Genomic DNA, 17,980 nt, shown 5'->3' with positions numbered 1-17,980 from the left:
GTATCCAGTCAAAATAAATCTAAGCAATCTCAAATCTCTAGGTGACAATATGCAGACAAAGAATACAAAATTTCATTTGGGGAAGACTGTTTTTACTCATAGGGACATATATTGATAAAACCAAAAGAGGAAAACATATTTGCAGTGCAAATAGCTAAGCACTCTTTTTCAAACTGAGCAGGATTTTTCAAACTGAATTATATTTGTTAAACAGGGGTACTTTTCAAGTAAATGCTTTATGTACTAAGAGCAACTGCATAAAGCCCTAGAGGCACAAATATTTGTGTATATATTATCATATATATTAATTATAGACATGCACACTATGTATACATGTTCAATAACTCATATATTGTTGAAAAGAATGAACATTATAATGTTTCTGCCAAATCCACCCTCAGCTCTGACAAGCTGGAAATCAGACCCTACCAATGAACTCTGGAGATTTTGAATACTGGTCTTTGTTAGAATAATAATGAAAGAACAGTAGTTTCACTACTGTTTTGTTGAGCTTGGTAAGCAAAAAAAAAAAGCAAGAGAAATTAGTCAGCAGGCATCAAATACACACTATAATGCAACCATGTAATTGATGTTTGTTATTATTTTCCTATTGTGCTACTCTCTGTAAAAGTTCTCTCCCTGTGTTGTATTTCATACAAATTTTGTGACAAATTAAAAATAGTACATTTTTGTTTACTTAGATAAGGGCTTCTGAAGAAAATGTACTGAAATGCACCTGGTAATCTCTGAAAAATCTTGACAGATTTTTCATAATAGCACCTGCACCATTGCTTTCAATTCTTCTGTTTCCTAAGTGCTGCTATAGAAACAAATGGTGCATGCTCTAGAGTACATGTAGTAGCACAAGACAGGTATTTACACAGTAACAATTTGCAATGAAGCAAAGACTAATAAACCCTACTGCATTATTACCAGCCTAAAATGTATTATTACTTTTAAAGTACAGAAATGACTGCTGCCCCAGACATTTAGAGTTCAGATGGAGTCAGGGCTGATGGTGCAGACAGGTGCAGGAGGCTCTGCAGTCAGTCAGTCCCCCTGCTGCAGCCAGCTGAGTGCCACAGCTGTACGGTGCCCCTGGACCACAGCGCCCTTGTCACCAACACAAGTGACCTCCACAGGCGTGTCAGTAAAACACTGATAGCTAGGACCTTGTCAATAGTTATCACAAGCACAGGCTGTCAACAGTAAAGGACCATGGGGTTAGTATTTTCACGTTTTCCATTTAAAATTAGGAATCTGCCACAGGTTCAGAGCATTTCCAGTCGTTTTTTGCATGTTGTCATTCATTATGTGTGCTTCCACAACATGAAAGTGGAGTCTGGATGTGCTGTCCACCATACAAGCAGGATTGCAGTGAGCAGTGCCAACACCAAGATTGTAGAAATAGAATAATCAAGAGAGAAGCTGCAGAAGCAAGAGGTGTTAGCTTTCTTTGAGAGAATTTGAAGCATAGGAGGTAAAGACTTACTTAAACCATAAAAGACGTGTAACTGAGGGCTGGAGCCCAGCATACTAGCTGCTCACAAACATACAAGATTTGTTTTCATTACTCTCTGATTTTCTGCTACTGTGTGATCTCCAAGGCTCCCTCACGAGGATGATTTCACTTTAATTAGTATTTCTATGTAACAATGAAAGCTAAACAGCAATATTAATTAAAGGTCAGCAATCTCAAAAAGGGGGAATTCATTATGTAAATATGTTGAAAATATATATTACCCATAATTTCTGCAGTTTTTTATTTGAATAAAGTAGTATTTTTCTTGACGTGTCAGGACAGGTTTTAAAGGACTCAATTGTGTAAAGTTTCTAGAAAGGTCACCACTAAATAGCAATAAAATACACCAAAGTTCCAAGCTAATAGAAAATAAACCTAGCTGAGGTTGTCAGTCAGACACAAACATTTAGGTTACAAGTGAAATTGGTAATAAAAAAGCCTCACTTGAAAATTTGACTGATTCTTTTTTGGTTTACATCATTGAATGGGAGAGAAGACAAAGTGCTAATTTTAAAAAAAATAAAAAATGTTTTTTTCTTCCCCCAAAGTGCAGTGTTAGGACTGATGGTTTCATTGCCTGCCTACCAAAGTTTTTTTTTTTCAGTCAAAAAAGACTTTTTCCTTTATTTCCTTTATTATTTTTTCCCTTGAACTATGGCTAATCTTGATTACTATGCTGTATGTTCCATATATATTTTAATTCCTAGGTATTCTGAAAGTAAAGCCCAAAGTCTGTATTTGCCCTTTCAAATGCACCTGGTTGTAAAACTCAGAACCTCCATTGCTGAATGGGAAAACTAAAGCATTTCAAAACTAAAGTCATTTTTATGGAGATGCATTTTTATTATTTCAAAAGACTTTATATGGATCTATGAGTTTTGTTCATGAAATCAGAATGTGCTATTTATGATAGCCTGAAGAGCATCTTGTGGTCTCTCTCTCTCAAATGCTACGTATATAGCCAGTCATCAGTCCTGTGCAGTTCATTTGACTATGATACTGAACCATACTGAGATTTATTTCTGTGTTGGAAGATGATGTAAACAAATTCAGTGGTTTAAGGTAGGATAACTTTATGAAAAACAGCTTTTCAAAAGCTTAAAATAATTTCATTGCTTTTATAGAATCACAGAATCATAGAAAGGTTTCAGTTGGAAGGGACCTTAAAGATCATCTAGTTCCAACTCTCCTGCCACAGGCAGGAATGCCTTCTACTACACGAGGTCTCTCAGAGGCTCATCCAACCTGCCCTTGAATGCCTCCAGGGATGGAGAGTCCACAATCTCAATCTCAACCTGTTCATAAAGTGATGAGGCACTGGAACCTTATAAGAAGTAAAGAATTTCTTCCTGAGATCTAAGCTAAGCCTGCCCTCCTTCAGTTTAAGGGCATCCTGCTTTGTCCTGTCACTATATAGAGAAGTATATTAAGTATTCCTAGTACAGTTAATTGCCTGAAGACTGAAACTGTAATGAGATAAAACATGGCCACTCAAACAAGTTTCAGCAGCAGAGGTACCTGGTCATTTAGGATTTTTTATATTTAGAAATGGATTCTGATCTCACACCTCTCAAATAATTTTAAATTAATTAATTTGCAATATACCCAAAGTAAACATGTAGAGTAGTGCTTTCCCTGCTTCATTTTGTGTCTAATGAGAGACTTTGTGCTGTAAATAAATGCACTTCAGGTATAGTTTGTGGGTTCCAGTATGTTTTCATTTTGTCTAACAAGCCTAGTTCCTATTTTGCCAGGTTTTGTGTCCTGGTTTTTCCTTTCCTTTTTAGTTATCCTTCACAGTTTTGTAGTTTTTCAACTACATGTGAATCTTTTATTTCTTTCATTTTTATATTTTAGTGTCCTACTAAGGTTAGTAATCAGACTGTTTCCCTTGTTAAATAGAAGGAACTTATGCTGTTGCTCACTGATTTATAATCTCACGTTATCTTTATTAATTATCAAAATTGTCTTATTACATTGTCCTTTTCCAAGGACATGGCTGATGGGTGTGGCTCTATCAGGTACTTCTCCAGATCAGTACAGCATTTATCTTCTGTTCTATGGTGTATTTTATATTTGAAATCAATATTCCCTTAACACCTGGATTCAGACTATTAGATTCGGCCATTTATGGAAATGGAGACCAGCTCAAATTTTGAGCCTGAATTGCTGAATCCTAGCTTCATTAAAAAGTATGTGATTCAACAGTATCTGTAGATAACAGACACAAATTCTGCTAAGATTTTAGAGAGAATTTATGTGGGTAGTAGAGTGGAGGTATTTACCAAAACTTTAAATTCAAAAAGCTGGGCTTTAGGAATGTTGAAATTATTTTATAGTTGAGACAGAAAGGCAGAAGTTGTGTAAGGTTATGTTCAGAATCATCATGACAGAGTAGGGCTTTAGAAATTGTCCCATTTGTTTCTAAGTACTTTTGACATCTGGAAGACAGAATCTAAATAATTGGAAATTCTTTAAAATTTTGATGTCCCTTGTCAGTCATAAAACTAACAGGCAAAAGTGAGAAGAATGTTGAGGATCAGTATGCCGGTGAGAAGAGAAGAAGCTGAAGGAATATTTCTTCAGACTAGAGGGTATTTTCATGGACTTAAGCTACAAAAGTTAGAAAGGTCCAACTAGAAAAGTAATACTCTACATTTTATTCTTAAACTGACAACAATCACTTCACTTTTCTGAATCAAAAAAAAAAAAAAAAGAATGTATCAGTTCTGCTGAATGCGCTTGGCAGAGAAAGCAGAGAGCCACATTTAGGCTTTCTTTAGACTCAACTATGGAGAGACTCAAAATTTTACTTGTTTAGAGTCACATTGAAAAGCATTACTGTGGTCCAGATCAAGTGTGCTAAATAGGAAAATAATGTCTGTGATTTTAGAAATGGAATATAATAATTTGAGGTCCACAAGCAGAAGCTGATAAAGACAAAAATATGGGATATATGTGATATATTTGTTCATATTTTAGAAGGTATAATTTTGACTTCAGTGTTTGGGTTAACTGTCCAGCTTTGGGTATACAACAGTCCTAAATAGAATGATGATATTTATCCACATTTATTTTCTATTAATCTGTCTTGGAGCAGGGGGGAGGGGTAGAATTTTGATTTGTTTTCAGCCACTATGATGCCATCCTCAAGAATATTACCTTTTGCTTTCCAAAACAAAGAACATAGAATGGAAATCATCAGGAATTAATGTTAGAGGTTAGATAATATGTAGGTACTTAGAAAGCTGTTTGTGGGCATGTTTTGTAGTAGATATTTTAAGCTGGATATAATAAACATAAAAATATTAATAGAACAGATAGGCATTTCACAAAAATAATATTACAAAATTTTATCTGCTTTGAACGATCATTTCCTTACCTAGATCTCTGCTATTATTGATGTCTCCTGTTGTAAGATCATTAGAATTTAAGAAATTTTGGAGTCTACCTAGGAAAACTTTAGAGTAATCTGTGTCTTCACCCAGGTCATCAACCCTTCTTCCATGTTTTGGAAACCTTTTTTAAAAGTTACACAAATAGTTCAGTGATTAAATTAACACTTAAATTTGCAAATAATTTGCACATTATTGAAAGTTAAATCAGAAATAAGTAAGTAATAAAAAGGGATTATGATAGCTATTAAAAACTTTTGCTTCAACAAAATGAAAAGCAAAAATTTATGTTTATTTGTAAGACACTGGAGAATTTCCATTCTTCCTTAGGAGCACTAATTCTGCTTTAATATATTCATTGAATCAAGAATAGAATAAGAATGAGAACAATTTAGCTGTGTGGTTCTTCACAGTTTAGATCTGTTATCTGATGACTATCCGAGAGCTGAAACTTCTACGATGTGCCAGACTTCAAACTGTTTTCTGTTCCTGTATAGATTTGCTCTGCATTCATTACAGTAATAAAATCATTGAAACTGTAATGTTTAACAATGATGGATTTTTGGCAATGTGATTGTTCCCAAACATTAAAAAATCAAGAAAATGCCTCCAAATAATGATACACAATATTCCATTCTTTTATTTGCTTGTCATCTAAAAGGAACAATTGATTTTTTTTCTTTATATTTATTTACTTGCTTGGAAAGTGGGGGTTCTATGGTACCTAAAAACCCCTAGAGTCTAAGAAAACTTAAACTCTTTTGAATACGTGCTGAAATGACAGCATTTGGCACTAGTGTTTAAAGAGTATTCTTATTAAGCTAAAGGGCTGTTAAGGATGTGTTTTAGATACAGGTGATAATTCAAAATGAAGGCATAGTGATGTCTGCTTTTTAATGGATCAACAAAAGATTATCATATGGAAAATCCAGATCTATTGTTGCCTGTCAATTAATATATCCTATGATTTTACATTTTTTTTACATTAAGTGTAATTGCTCTATATCAATCAGGATTTTATAATATGTGTGTTGTAGTATCTCAATCTACCTGAAAGTCACTTTAAGCGCTAATTGATGGCTAATTTCATTTGGTGGAAGCCATAATTTCACTAGTTTTGATTTGAGAAATATTTAAACCATAAAGAAAAAGAAGTGAGTGAAGCTATTCAGAAAACAGGCCACGAATATTAAATTACTGATTAATGTGCACAAAGTAAGACTATGCTAATGAGGTTACACCAGTCCTTCTTCTGTTATTTGAGACAGATGTAATTCTCTTATTTAGGCAAAATGTTTTAAAGTTCAGTGTATTTGTACAACCCCTAAAGACACAGATTGCATCAGACAGTTTTAGTTCCTGTACTTGTAGTTTCCTATAATTGCTTGGATGAAATGCTGCCTTCAAGTCTTGGTCTTGGCAGTGAAATCAGTGGGAGTATATGACTTCTACAAGGGCTATAACTTGGAATTTTAGTGAGCAGTGAATTAGCCTGCTCATCAGAATCTCATATTACAGCAATTTTCAACATTTATATTAAGGAAGAGCTGTTTAAAGTGGTGTGTCTCTTACATCTCAAATCTTGGTCAGAGTGATTCAAATGGTTAATGATTTAAATATAATTTTAAAAAAACATATTGGAAAAAAGTTTCAAATTAAAATTAAATTATTCACATCAAAGTAAGTTTATCTTTATGTCAATTAGAACTAAATTAAACTATATTTAATTTAATTAAATATCCCACAAAATCTTGGCTGTAGCACATGTATGCCAGGTAGTACTACCTTATATTCTCCCTCCTACCCTGCGCTTTTGTATTCTAGGACAGGACAGTCTTTTAGGGTGTTTCTGACTCAGGACCTGTGCAGACAAAATACAGTGACAGAAGCCTTTAAACTTACACCAGCTTTCCAAAAACAGCATCTATACATCCTACCGGTGTTCTGCTGTGTTTAATACATAATGTTATTCATCAGGTAAATCATTTACTGTATGTGCTCATGAAAGCAGAACAATACAGAGATATCTAACTGTGCAATTTAATGAAATAAATTGTTCATATTAGCCAGATCTTCCAGCTTATCATAGTATACAATGTAAAAAAATTAGGACCTAAATCTTTCTATCCTGTGTATTGCCTGAGAGTAAGCCACAAAGTCAGAGAGAAAGCAGTAGCTATTTTCCAGTAGCTGCATGGGATTTTTAGTGGCATTACCAATACATAATCAATATTTTAAATACAATAAAACCTACTTGTATGTGTGCTAAAATGGTTAATGAATAGTAGAGCATGTTAATGTACATGCTTTTCTTAACGAAAACCACGTGAAAAGTATGTTGCTGTTACTAACAGGTGGGAGGCTGACAGAAAACCAGCACTTTGTTTTACATCACTTGGGTTTGATTCATAGCTTCGTGGTACTGTTTTCCTATAGCACAAGTTTGGCATTCATTGAATTCTATATAGAAAAGTAAGTCTTGTTCTCACAAAAAAATCAATGGCTAAGTGCTGTTTCATCTTTCAGGCTAAAAAAAACTGTCCTACCACAAAATTAGGATAGAAGACAAGCCAGTGTTGACTATTGTGTCATTTATGGATTCCTTTGTATCCTTAATTGCCTTTAGACATCATTAATATGTTTGGGTTTTAAACCTCTCTGCATATAATGACCAAATTTTGCAAATACTACAAAGGCCAACATAGGATTGAATTGTTAATAGATTTTAAAAATCACCTGCTCAGTATTTTTCTGGTTGTTTTATATACATTTACCACTTATTTTCTTTCTTTTGCAGATTGTAGCTTTGCGTGAACAAAATGCGCACATTCAAAGGAAAATGGCAGCTGGGGAAGGGTCGGCTGAATCAGAGCATATTGAAGGAATGGAGCCAGGGCAAAAGGTTCATGAAAAGGTATAAAATGTTTGTTGTCATTTAATCTAACAATCAATGTGGTAAATAATCATGCTTTAGATTTTAGTAACGTGAATATTTTATGGGATGTCTGCCTACTGAAACCCATATGAAAAAATTAGTTTGTTTAAATGTAGAACAAATGCAAATGGACAAAATTGAGTTAGACCCATAGCTTATAACAAATTTTCTTGGAATTTTTGCATAATGCTACAATTTTGAGTACTATATGCTGCTGAGTGATCCTTTGTAGGTTGCATACAGAAGAGCAAGGTGTAGTGGCACGTGTGTGTGGAAGGCTGTATGTGCAAACATTCCTGCAAAAATAGACCCTAAGGGGATGACAGAGACCTAAAAACTAGAAAAAGTAATTTTTCTCTGTGCTGCCTGTGGCTGTTCTTCAAATTCATGTCCATGCTCATATAGAGAGAAGCTGCTTGCGTAGCACTCCTTCAGTCAGAAATAGGTGTATAGACTTCAGGCCAAGTATTTGCTGCTTAATGCTGAAAGATGACAAAATGTAGAGACTGATTTAGAAAAAAAGGTTTTTTCCTAAGCCTTAGATTTCCGTATTGACAAAAACCAAGCTGAGCATCTTCCTCTTTTGCTTCAGAATTGTTAAATTAAAATGATAGCATAACATAACATTTGGCAGACAGCTGAAATGAGTAGAGCTGCTGCTTGGAATTGTGCATTTTTGTGTAATGCTGTATGATGAACAGCGGCATAAATCTTACTTAGAAAACATAGCTGTCATCATTACTTATTTTATAGGCAATCCAATTTCCAATGGTGCACTTGCAGTGCAAGCATTAATTTTACACATTTTGCAGTTTGTGTGTATTTTCCTTTGAGTAATCTATGTGTTTGAGAAACACACAGTAAACAAGCACTGTTCAGCTACATTCCCCTTTTTGAAAGATCTTACTCAGAGACACATCTGTGGAATTTTGATAAACAGTGTACACCCCACTCGCTTGTGCTTTTAAATACAAACACACTGTTTAGCTGAAAATCTCTGATTTTCCACTTTCTTTCCAAGCTGTATCTTCTGATTTGAGCCACTGGGTTCACTGCTTGTAAGCAGAACTAAGTGGAAATAAGACTATCCATCCTTTAAGAAAACTTCATGTTTAGACACTAATGAGAGGAATGAAATCCAACATATTATTATCAATTTTTAATTGAATTTTTTTACAGCATTATGTCCACAAAACTCCTATGCTTCCTAATAAGTACACTTTGGGTTTGTCATGTTAGCTGAAATAAAGGTTTGTGCTTGCTAGTTTTTGAAATGCATACTGGATATGGCATTAAGAGGAAGCTGTATTGACACCAGATCAACCAGTGAACTCTAATTCACATCCTCTGCACTAGCTGCTCTCTACCTTTCTACATTTACCTTAGTGGCCATCATCAATCCCTTATTATTTAGGCAAGAGAAACTTAAAAGCTTGCAAATATAGAAACTTGCAAAGAGGCCAACTTGCACAAAAAGAGCTTTAAAGGACCTTGAAAAATTGTTTCAAAGAACACCTGACAAAGATCACTTGCTGTGAAAATTAAGATGCAACCATTTAAGTTATCAGATAGTCTCCTACTTAGATCTGTGACCACGTGCTGCCACTCAGATCTTTCACTTAATCTCTAAGGACAATAGCCTGATTTCCCCACAAGCAAAAGCCAGGAAAGAGAGAACTCCCAGCGAACAATGTGGCCATTGTGAAGTCTATTGAGAAGCAACTTGGGATGCAGCAACAGTGGAAGTGAACAGCCAGAAATAAGATACTGTGAATAAGTAGTTTATTTTCAAATAAACTCATTATTTCCTACTGATATTTATTTCAGCTTCCATAAGAACCATGAAAGTTGAATTATTCAGTAAAACAGTATTTTCAGAAATGATCATATGCAAATTAGGGAGTATTGAAATTGTTTTGGAAAAGAGAGGATCTTATGATGTTTGTACACCTTTAATGCCCACCATTACAGTTGTAATTATATTTTGCTTATTTCTCTTTCATAATGGAGAATATTCCTAAATTCTGTGCCACGTATTTTAATTCAAATATATAAAAAATCATTGCAATAATTCTTCTGAAGTTAATGGAATTTTATCAGAGACTAATTAGCCTGAGGAATGACTATTTTATCCTCAAAGATGCCATGGATGTATCAAAAGTGTCCTGCTTGACAAATCCAGTTCAGCATGGATTTCTATTACACTGAAGGTACATAAGCTAACTATTTGAGTGCAGTGTAAATCTGGGTGTTTCTCCTTGGAAGCACACTGGTCCTACCCATAGTAATCGTAGTTTTACCAACAGAAATTGGTAATTCCCTTCAGAACAATACCAGAATCAAATGGAAACAGATACCTATACCAGGAGAGGTAAAAGAGCCTGATACTTCTGGTGCAATGAAGACCAGGTGTTACATTTTATGAGGAACTCGGAGCCATATATAATTACTTTTTGCAAGAACCAAACAGTTGGGTCTATTTTGCTTTATAATATACCTCAGACTGTCACATTAAGCTTATTTAAGAATCACGTTATCTCTTCTTATTCATAGCACTAACATATTACAATAATTAAATAAAACTTTCAAAATTAAATCAGTAGGTTATGAATACAAAAATCTGTGAAAATACTGACAACAATTGTAGACATTGTATCATGTGGGAGTAAAAGGTGTTTTGCCAAGGCAAATATAGTGGGCTAAAATGTTCAGAGTGCAAATCAAATACTATTAATAAAAGTAGCAAGTGTCTTTCAGAGCAATCATCAGAATCTGTTCTGGTTTTTGGACTTGATTATTTTTGGATTTTCTGATGTATGTTTTTGTACGATTAATAGAACACTGTGGAAAACTTCCAGTTTCAGTTTTTACTGAAAAAAGTTTATATCACATGCACTCTTTTGTTTTGAATGAATAAATTTAAAAAATCTTTCATTTCAACTGGTTGCTTAGTGAAATGGCAGAGAAAGGAGTGAAGGAAGGACATATGGAGCCCTCATCAGAAGCATCATTTAAAACTAGGACTTAGTAATGAAAGAACACCAACTGTCAAAGGGGTTTCTGGAACTTAGAGAAAAGTTTGCTGTAAGGACACTTTGTTTACCTGTTTTCTGAGTGTAGTCAGAATGCAAGATGTATAAAATGTAGTGGGAGTGATGTATAAAATGTAGTGGGAGATGTGAATCATGCCCCAAAGCATGTACATTCTAAATTAGAGAAATAATACACTTCAGACACAAAATAGATTTGATAAGCAGATGATGGGTTTGCTTACAAGCAGTGCAGATATCTTTCTGGTTTTCTAATCATCTCTTTCCAAACTGATATTGATAAAGCTAATTAAAGAATCATGTGCTGAGGGGGACTTAATGAAGACTAATGGCTTGATGCACCTGGCAAGGTGAGGAGTATTGAGTGAAAGGAATCATGGATATAAGCTGCAGTTGTCTTAGAAGCCTTCATGAGTCTAAGGAGTAAGTCTAGGAGCGTATGCAGTGTTCTTTCAGAAAGAGTCCAGGCAAATATTTTGTAAGTACTGTTCTGCTTAATAGTTTAGTATGTCTGCATGACTATGAATACTTAGTGCTCACCACTATAGCATAAAGAGCTGCATTACTTATGCATGGCTTAAATGATAAGTCAACAGACTTCTCAAATCTTTGTCAAGAAATCAGTTCTTTGCTTGTTTCATATAAATTAATTTGCCTTCCAATCATATAAGTTTCTTTTCCTTTTTACCTAGTAGAAACCCCTATATTCTACTACATATTAAGCCAGTTAAAACACAGCTTTAAAGGGGAAATTTTGCAGGGGAATTTCACATTTCAAGTACTCTGATAACTGACAGCGTTGGCTGACAGACCTTTGCTGGATGATTTACTGCAAGGAGTTGCCAGGACATAATTTCTAATGGTGGAATGGGGAGGCTACTAAGAAAAACGTGCTAGTCAGGGCAAATGAGGACAGAGGTTGTGTGTATAGTTTGGTTTGAACAGCTAGATAGCCTTTATAATAAAGGAGCAGCAACTGATTGCTCTCTCCTGTGTGAGAGCTCAGGAAGTCATCTGATAGTGTAAAAGAGAAACAGGCAGGCATTTTGGAAGAGACCGGCAACATGAAAAAAAATTCCCACCCATCAAGTGAATACCCTCCCTCCCTCATTTTGCAAAAGGACTAAAGTGGGACAGATGATCACAGGCATCAGAAGATGAATAAGAGCTGAAAGCTGATCAGGAAACAGACATTCTAGATCTTCAAATTAGTAATAAAACTAGGAATCTTTTGATGGCTCAGTAGAAAGTGCAAGAGAGTGAGGATGTTTAGAGAGAAAAGTGCCAGAGAAGGTGGCTGTTTTTACATCAGTAGTGGGGTAGGGGGGAAAAAAAATTCCAGTTGAGAGGAATATTGTATTTGATAACTGGTTAGAGGTTGGAGACAGTTCAGAGTAACTGAAGAGGAGACCTCTAATGATCAGGAGATTACTGCCTGACACAGACCAAAATGTGTGAAACAACCTAGAGAAGTAGAATAATTTTCAAACACAGAGGCAGTCAAACACTTAGCAATTACTGTGACAGCTTAGGTGCAATGCTAGTGGTTTTGGCATAGCTTTACACACTGGTTTGTGTACTGGTTATGTGGATGATGATCAGGCTGCATTTGCTTGTTTAATTGTCCTTTGGGATTGGTCTATCACATAGCAATGTAACTCTGTTAGTACCAGTTTCTTTTTAATGTTTTGTATGAGGCATTTGAATGGAATGGGGTAAAAGAATGCTACACTGTAGCAAAAAGCATCCTCTGGTAACTTATTTATTCTAACATCTCAAACAGCATCAGTAAGTATTACTCTTCGCAGCATTGATTTTCACTCTTGCTCTCCTAAAAGTGACCTGTATAGTTTAGCTTCCTTTGGTGGTTATTTTACTTACTTTTTGATATTTCCATGCTATAGAATTCAGACAAGTTTATTTGACCTGTGAAGTAAACTGTATTTCTGTCTCTTCTCTGACAATGGGGCCTTCACGATCAGATTTTCTAAGTTGAAAGGAACATCTCCACCATTATAGAGCTAAAAATAAATCTTTTTTTTTTTTTTTTTTTTTTTTTTCCCTTGGGATTTGGGACCAATTTTTCCAAATTTCTATGTGAGGACCATGGTGCAATGGGGATTTATGGTGCAGTGAACTTGCCAGTGCTCCTTTAAAAAAGAATTTAGAGAGTGTCTTAGTAAAGACTAGACATAGGGCACACAATTTTAGGGTTTAAATAAACAAAACCAAAACCAAAAAGAGAATATACATACACACAAAAGCCCCACCCACACAACCCACGTGCTTATACCATAAAAATACTTGTCTGTTCTAGGAATTCTAAAAGACCAGACTTTTAGATGATTTTCAGTTATTCAAAGGTACCTTATGGTTAGACAGAGCTTAATTTAGTTCTCTGATGTGCAAATGCTTATGCTTATGGGCATCCTGTGAATCAGCTGTGCTCGTACTACCAAAACTAAGAGGCACAAATTAGGAGCTCTGTCAGGTTAATGGGTCCTGTCTCTGCTGCAGGTTTTTCAGAGATAACCCCATGAGATATTATTGGTTTCCTTCTCACCACTCTCTGAGGTTAAATTCTAGCACAAAATACATAATTAATTACTGGTGGATAGTATTTAAAGCAAATATTTTGTGTCAAATTTTACACAAGTGGAGGAAAAAATATCATGTGGAGGTGCTTTTTACTGTTCTTGGGATTTGCTTTTAAAAAATTAGGTTTTCATGTGTATTTTACCATGTATGTAGTTGAATGTAAGTTCTTTCTACAAAATAAAATGGTAAAGAACTTTACTATATAACCTGGTACAATTTTACCATTCCTTTTGCTAACTTCTGTAGACTGGTGTCCCTACTTTTTTTTTTATTTTATCTTACTTTATGTGTAGCTCCAATCAGTTTGCCTCCAGTGTTATTTATTGCTAGGGTTTAATTGAAAGGGCAGTATGAATTAGATTAACAGAGACTCCAATATTCTGGATTAGCCTTATTTTACAATTTCTCATAGTGTTCCTTTACCATTATTCTTGGTTTTTACTAGTAAACTAGTCTGCAGCTGGTTTTCCTTTTATTATCTCATGGTGGAAAGAAGCAGCAATATAGGGGGAGTGGAATTTCTGGTTATTTGTAATGCTCCAGTCTGCTGTCCTTCTCCCTGCTGACACTCCTATACAAGCAGCAGATTGCCTTACTGGAGTGTTTTTTGGATCTTGAAAGGAAGAAAACCAGATTCTTGGAGTTATTTTCCTTTTCACACTGTTCAGTGGTAGGGAACATTTGCTTTCCTCCTCCATTTCCATAGACCTTAAGAAATTAAAACTTTACCTCTCCCCTTTCCACCCCAAACTTTTCTTGTTTCATCCCTATTGTCCCCTCATTCCTGTCTCTGCAGTGTCACCTGTTAGAGTTAGTACCATCACTGTCATCAGATTTATTTGATGATTATTCCATCCTTTCTGTTTCTCTTCCTATCTTGTTTCACTATATTTGGGTGAGACTAAAGGCTTTCTTTATGAAGGAAGGGTATCTCTAAAACCCTTGGTAACAACCGCTTTATTTATGTTATATCAGTTATTTATCTGGTGTGGTGATATGGTGATATAAGAGAAACAACAAAGCAAAAAAAACCCTCAGCTTACAAAAACCCACAACAGGCATCCTCTTGCTGTTGCTCTTTCCCTCATTTTTCCCAGGAGAGGAGGAATGTAAGTGCTGCATTGCTGGGTAGAGATGTCATTGCTCATGTACCTTTGTTTCCTCTGACCTAGCTCAAGACAAGATGTCTTAAGGTTCTGTTGGGCCTTTCAGTCTGATGCCAGCCAGATTTCTCATGTGGCTGAGAAACCTGTAGAAAGGGGCAGGATTAGAGGCCAGAGGCCCTTACAGTGTGTGTAGCAGGCGAGCACACACTGCAGCTGTGTGTACCTGCCATGTTTGTAGAAAGCAAAAACAATGAGGGGGAAAATATTTGATGGTGCTGCTGCCTCTGCAGCACTGAAGTCTAACTAAGTAAATGTGATTAGAAACAGATGGACTATCTGCATTGGGTAAACTAGTTAGCAAAAAAACCCTCAAAGCACTGAAGCATGTGAGCTATCTGCCACATTTCTTTTTTTGAGCAAAAAAATAGCCATTGGTAGTAGATTCTTTTGTGTGAGCTAATTGAGCTTAAGGAGTGTGTCCATATATGGTTTCTTCATGACCCCTTTTGATAGACAGCATCATAAAATTTGTTGAAGACTTCATCTGGATGATTAACTTCTAAGACAGGTCTAAGGACCAGGTACATTTTTTGTTTTCTCTGCTAGATCATTTTGACCAGGTCAAACGTTTTCTTTAACATTCCCTTTTAAATACTTCCTAATTGTTTTGGATTACTTTCAGTACTTTCTTTTCCACCACCACAACTAATTTGACACTATTTCTTCCATTTTTGGGGGATTTGGGGTAGTATAGGGCTGCGATACTTAAGAACATCTACTTTGAAAGCTTTTTTTTGAGCATGCTCTTCTGAAAAGGTTTCCTTTAGTTCTTCAGGTAATAATTAGCAGAGATCTATTAAATTTCATTGTTTTAAACATTCAACTAATTGTTTATTTACAAAGAATTGTAATTAATATAGAGCAACAACATTGTAATTGATATATTAATTGCAATGGATTGCAATTAATATACAGCATCAGCAACAAGAAGTTCCTTGAATACCAGGAAAAAAAAAAATTCAGCAAGACAAAATAAATTCAGCCAGAGAAAGAACAAGAAAAGAATCAAACAAACAATTACAAATCAGGGGACATGGACATTATTCACAAACCCAGTAATAGAGAAGATGCTGCAGTTCTGTCACTCCAGCTTATTCCATAGGAAATTTCTCTGGAGCATGGGAGGTTCCTGCTCCTATCACTAAATCAGAAAATTAATTCAAATCATCATCTACAGAATGTCTTTTGCTTCTACTGACATTGCATATTTTCACATTCTTGTTCAAGCTATTTTTGTGTGGGAGAGAGGGGAAATTATTACCATAACTGTTGATAAAAGCCCTCCTTAAAACCTGAGGAATGTTATATCAGTTAATCCTTGAATTAATTCTTAATAACTTTCTACCTGTTGTCTTTTGAAGTGATTGCTGTATATGATGTACTCATATAATAATATATCATAATAGCAAGGCATAAAAGTGATAAAATATCAGTTGAAATCACTTGGTAAACTTTTAAAGTATGCTTCAAAATTCTAAAAATACCAGATTTTAAACTGAGTGTTTAAAATTTTATTTGTGTCTTTACAGAAAGCTTTTTTTTATCTTGATCTTACTCAGGAAAATTAAAATGTTGACATTTTTAGCAAGTTGGGAATTTTAAATACCAACTAGCTCTATGTATGATTACAAGAAAAATGTGAAGTAAAGGTGAACAATGATTAGAATTAAAGCACTTTGTAAAAAGAGTTCATCAAAGAATTATGAGTGTGATCATGTGCATAGATCAAAATACATGCATGCATAATTGTCAGTCACAGCAGTGGTTTAGTGGTGAGAGACAAGTTCTAACTGCAGTATCACTTTCCTTTCCAGAATTCTCAGATACTAAGTAAATTAGTAGAAAAAGATTGGTTTTCAGGTTTAATTTATATGTAGTTTAGTTATTAATGTCTTAAGGAAAAAAGCTTCATTAATGAAAAGAGAATACTTCTCTTGCAGTGGGCATACTCTTAGATATCACAGGTTGCCATTTCATAATTACCAGGGTTTATGTCACATAAGGTACATGAACACATGCTATTTATTGCATTTGAGATTTAGTATTTGGCTTATTATAACCTTGCAGCATTCCTGGACTGCTCTTCAGAGAGCTGCAGGGCAAATTCCATGCAAGTTAAAATTTCCCAATCTGTGAAAGCTGCTAAAATTGCTGTATGAGATTAAAACAGTAAAACAGATTATAATTTTCATAGATAAAAACTTTATCTTAAATTTTCAAAATGGAAGAAAATATGATGGTTTGGCTGTCTTATCCTGTTTGAGTATTTGAGTACTATTTTGTTTTTGACTGTTGCATATTAATAGCATTTTGATTCAAGCAGACAAATTGAACACTTTCCAAACATCAAACTGAGAGTAAATAAGTTTTTAATTTGCTATGGTCATCTTACCATGGTGTCCTGAAAGTAGATGAATGATGGTTCAGCAGCTAACATGAGATACCTAAAATATAATTAGCTAGTGTAAGGAATACAGCTTTGGAATTGAGTTATTTGATGTAATGAATTTTTAGAGTAATTTTATTCAGTGATCAACAGCAGGGCAGGTAGTCTTAATCTGGCTCATTTTACAGCTGATTGAGAAAAGAATGTTGTTAAAGCCATTAAATGATGTTTTTAGAGGCGTTAGAAGATTTCTTTAAAAATATACTTTGACAATAATAATACAAAGTGTTAATGAAAGAAATGCTGGTTTCCCCTCAGATCTTGCTAGGAATTTTTCATATATACATTGTTATATACATTATCACCTGAAGGACAATAAGCATCTCTTAGGGCCAATATTTCTCTATGATGTTTAAAATTATAGTTACAGAAAAATACTTTGTTCCTGTGCTCCATAATATAAATCTAATCAATAAAATTGTACCTAATCAAGAAAGCTAATGACAGGCTGGGCACTTTGGTTTTATTTTTTCATGTTGCAGGTCAAATCAAATATTTCTGGTTTTGTTTGTTGTTTTTGCCTATTTTTTTTGGAATGAGAGAATTAAATTTATATGAAACCATAGGCTTAGCCTATGCTGGAAAAGGTTAATATGAATATCTGTTGTAATGAGGCAATACCAGCAAGTCCTGCTGGTGAATGCACTTCTATCCTGCAATCTTTTATTTGCAATATAAATCATATTGCTGAGATCATATCCCAAATGCACTGCGTGTAATGGAATCTTGATTTTTTTTTTCTTTATAACTGTATTCATACCAAGGCTTTCAGCAGTACATAAATTACTTCATCAGAACTTGTTTTTAATGCAAATCTAACCAGTGTGTTGTCCAGAGTGAAAGCACTTTCTGGTACAGTGAGTTTGTG

At 34.8% G+C, this 17,980-nt stretch overlaps 1 protein-coding gene across 5 annotated transcripts in view; it reads left to right on the top strand.

Annotated features, from left to right (window-relative positions):
- Positions 1 to 17,980, top strand: part of PPFIA2 (PTPRF interacting protein alpha 2) — a 148,555-nt gene that overhangs the window by 57,397 nt on the left and 73,178 nt on the right. For 4 of the 5 annotated variants that reach the window (XM_068999724.1, XM_068999738.1, XM_068999729.1 and 1 more), the window contains exon 1: positions 11,273 to 11,380. In XM_068999724.1, coding sequence (XP_068855825.1) covers positions 11,342 to 11,380 — 39 coding nt within the window. In that variant the 5' untranslated portion in view covers positions 11,273 to 11,341. Of the gene's footprint in view, positions 1 to 7,714; positions 7,832 to 11,272; positions 11,381 to 17,980 lie in introns of those variants that run through there. The other variant, XM_068999746.1, reaches the window with a different exon arrangement.

This window comes from Aphelocoma coerulescens, chromosome 1A (genome assembly GCF_041296385.1).
Source record: "Aphelocoma coerulescens isolate FSJ_1873_10779 chromosome 1A, UR_Acoe_1.0, whole genome shotgun sequence".
In the NCBI taxonomy this organism is placed as follows: domain Eukaryota; kingdom Metazoa; phylum Chordata; class Aves; order Passeriformes; family Corvidae; genus Aphelocoma; species Aphelocoma coerulescens.
Note: the sequence above shows the minus strand (reverse complement) of the source record. Positions and strands in the feature narration are given on the sequence as shown.